This window comes from Mizuhopecten yessoensis, unplaced genomic scaffold (assembly GCF_002113885.1).
Source record: "Mizuhopecten yessoensis strain PY_sf001 unplaced genomic scaffold, ASM211388v2 hete_36156708, whole genome shotgun sequence".
In the NCBI taxonomy this organism is placed as follows: Eukaryota; Metazoa; Mollusca; class Bivalvia; order Pectinida; family Pectinidae; genus Mizuhopecten; species Mizuhopecten yessoensis.
In genome coordinates, this window is record NW_018485036.1 from 283 (window position 1) to 3982 (window position 3700).

Below are 3700 nucleotides of genomic sequence, written 5' to 3' on the forward strand. Positions count from 1 at the left end.
GCATGATTGGCCCATGAATAAAACTGGTCGAATTCACAATTTCTACTTAACCTCTACTTCCGGTTCTTGAAGAACACAATAATGAAGTTAAAGGTGAATGAAGACGAACAGATATATAATAGTTTACGGAATCTATTAATTAATATTAGAATTTCCATGCAAATAGGTTCATCGGAATTCCAAGTTGATTTACAAAACAGTATTAAATGCTTACCTTATCAAAGTGTGAGGACTCTGATAAACTAATATTTTGGAAGTCACGAGGCAGAAGACAATATTGGATTCATGAATGATTATTAAATATCACCTTACAGAAAACCATTCATGTACGCACCTTTTTCATCAATTTCGTCCTCGTCAGTTGGCAGTGGATGTTCGTACCATCTTCCCATTCCATCTTCATATGTAGGTTTTTCGTCGTCAACGTTGGATTCAATTTCGGTTCGTTTATCAATTACATCGTTGCTATCGTCGTCGATATCTTCCTCTTCATCCTCCTCCTCTTGATCCAGTCCATTTTCCTCTGCCAGTTGCGCCAGTGAAGCTATTTGTAGTGCAATTGATGGATTTGATTTAAGTTCCTGAAGAATTTCCTCGTTTCTGAAAACAAGGAAATAATAATATCTTTAAATGCAATCATTATAAATAAAGCAACGTGTTACATGGAGATACACATGATGATTTCAGTGAAATTCATGTAAATAATATTTTTTCAGATTTAAAGTATTGTTCAAACCATGATTTATTTTACGTTATTAGCATTTATATACTTAATTTAGAAAAACAAATATTTTTACCTGTTTGGATTTTCTGGTAAAAGTTATATGTAAAAGCAATATTTTCAATGTCCTAAATGTTTTGTATTGTTGGACATATTAGAGTTTGTGTTTTCCCTGTGCGGTATGTTATTCATTCCTGGAGCGTTAACAGTTATTTGTTGATTAGATTGGCGGGTTTATCTTTACAGTCAATTTATTCAATATACTTGTATTAACCGACTTACCGATTACCACTTGCGTAATGTCTAACGATTTTATATAAAATGATATGTTTGTTCTCAAATATCTACTGTTTTCAAAGAGTAAATTACAATGCAATGTAAGTCTAACATTAATTAATATTGAGGCGATTCCTATTGGATATATTTGATACTGTGACATAACAAATAGACTTCTAGGGAAAGAAAGAGATAACTTTGAAATATATATCGTCTACGCATACTGTATTACCGATGTATGTGTATTGTCCTTACGGGTACCAACCCTTTAAATTATGAGCACAAGAGCAGTTATGGATACATTATCATATGTTGGTAAATAGATGTCATTAAAATGCACATGCAAGATGGTAAGTCTTTGTACTCAAGTCTAAGATAGGTAAATGGTTGTCACCCAAACGCGCTTACCTAATGGCCTTCTCTGTTCTTGTACTCCTGTCTGAGATAGGTAAATTATTGTCAACCAAACGCACTTACCTGATCGCCTTTTCTATGTCTTTGTACTCAGGTCTGAGATAAGAATCTGTCCCCTCCATTTGTGACATAGTAGCTTCCTTGAGAGCCGAGGCAAGGTTGTCGATTTCCTGATCTTCGATTCCTTCCATCAAATGAAGAAGAGCAATCTCGTTATGCAAATCAGCTTCTTCCGATCTCAATGTCTCTCCATTGTCTCGCTTTGCTACTTTCTTCTTCTTTTCGGCAGGGAACGAGTTAATCTGCGGTACCATTTCCTCACCAGTTGAACTATTTACCCCCTCCTGGCTATCTTCAGAATCCGACGGTGTATCGTTCGTCGCTTCTGGTGATTCATCTCCCCCAAACAAGTCCTTCAGTTCCTCTTTAGTTACTACTTCCGGTTTAGGCGCGACCTCTGACGGATCTTTGTTACCAGTCTCCTCAATTATAGAAGGTGTCTCAGATTTCATTGTTTCCTCTGTTTCTTGCGTCTCCTCATCTTTCACTTGATTTAATAATTTTTCCATTTGTGATTTCGTAATTTTTCTATTAGCGGAGTGACTATCATCTTTAACTTTGATAGCTTCTTCTAGTACGGAATTATGTTCCTTTCCTGACGTTCCAAAAAGGCTTTTTAATTCATCAATCGAGGGTGTTCCATTCGGCATTTCCTGCTCTCCGTCCTGTTCGAGCTCCTCGAGGTATTGCTGATAGGCTGGTAGGAGATCCTCAAGACTGTACCTGCCATCTAATGCTCCATACTCCTCGTACGGGTCAAATGAGTCTTGCATAGCATCGAGGTTGTTCCGAAGGTACTCGCTCATATCTACTCGTCGCCGTTGACGCTGCAATACTTTGAGGGCTTTGGTAAGTTCCGAGGGGCTCTGGGAGGACCGCTTTCGTATCGTAAAGCTCATTACGCATGACAGAAACATGACGAGGACGGCAGCTTTAGGGAGAATGAACTTCCGATCCATGGCTCACTTATATCTGTTGATCATAGAAGAAAAAAAATATAATGACATCAACATCTACATGGATAATAAAAGAATAATTATCCAAGATCGACAACTAGGCTTTACTGCCTTCGTAGGCGTCTTCAGGCGGACTGAAGAAATCTTCATCGCTTTGAAAGTACTGAAAGTTACATATTTATATCTGGTTTATCAAATCTTGTCAAACTGATAATCCAATGGCGTCACTGTCATAACACACTGTTGTTATTTTCAAGCTATATATGATGTCAGAATTCGAGACCTTGTCAGACATTGGATTTTCCGCATTATGAGTGATTATATATATAAGAACTCAGGATGAACGTCCGAACCATGGATAACGGGTTACTTTAAATTCAAAGGGAAATAAAAGATATTATTAAAATGATCATCTTAATATTTATTGATTGCATTAAAAAAAATTATCTACAAAATTTAGCAGTACAGTATTTTGAAAATCTTTGCAAATTGGAGTTAGAAATGAAAAATAAACAGAGATGAAAATGATATTCCCATCACTAAGAGTAGTAGTCGTTATTTAAGCTTACTTTTTACTATAATAAATATTTAAATTAAATTATATACATTTGAAGTTCAGCAAGGAAACAACTAGAGAAAAGCTGTTTGATTTGTAAATACATTCATCGTCATTAGAAGCTAATTCAGTAAGAACATTTGTTCTAAATTGTTCGTGTCGTTCAGCGCATCTGTCGGCAGCGATATTATTTCAAGCAGACAACATTTTATGTTAATACTGTTGTTAGTTTCTTGCAATATCATATGTCATAATTCGAAACCGTTTTAGATATCGGAGAAGCTTCTATATAGTGTTTGTTGGTTTTTAATATCCCGTTGTGCCGCACTATGGGTTTATCTTTGTGACGAAATATACTATTTAGGTGTGTATGACGCATTCTAATATCTACTGGAGCTATTTATAGTATGTCTACATAATACAGTAGCTTTTGACGTCAATGAGGTGTGGATATTATAAACAAAATCGACCCAGTTAGTATATAGACATATACTTCTCTCTAAATGGGATGGAATTTACTTTTTTCCGTCTTATCCACCCAACTGTGTCAAACCCGATTACCCAATGACACCATTGTCAGGTTATATTGTACGTATGTATAAAAGAGGGATATTTGACTGTCTAGAACTCTAACTTCAAATGAAAAGTTCAGAATGTAGTATTTCAACAATTTTACAAAACTGTTTAAGTAACGAAATAGCTGAATAGTGGCATTTT

General features: G+C 35.7%; 1 protein-coding gene across 1 annotated transcript; it reads right to left on the reverse strand.

Annotated features, from left to right (window-relative positions):
• Nucleotides 1–334: 334 nt before the first annotated feature.
• LOC110444645 (FK506-binding protein 5-like) lies at nucleotides 335–2450 on the reverse strand (the record flags this gene model as incomplete). Its single annotated transcript, XM_021489009.1, has 2 exons — nucleotides 1475–2450; nucleotides 335–600 (listed from the first exon to the last, which is right to left on the reverse strand). Coding segments are annotated over exons 1-2 (1222 nt in total), but the record flags the coding sequence as incomplete, so codon positions are not given.
• Nucleotides 2451–3700: the final 1250 nt, after the last annotated feature.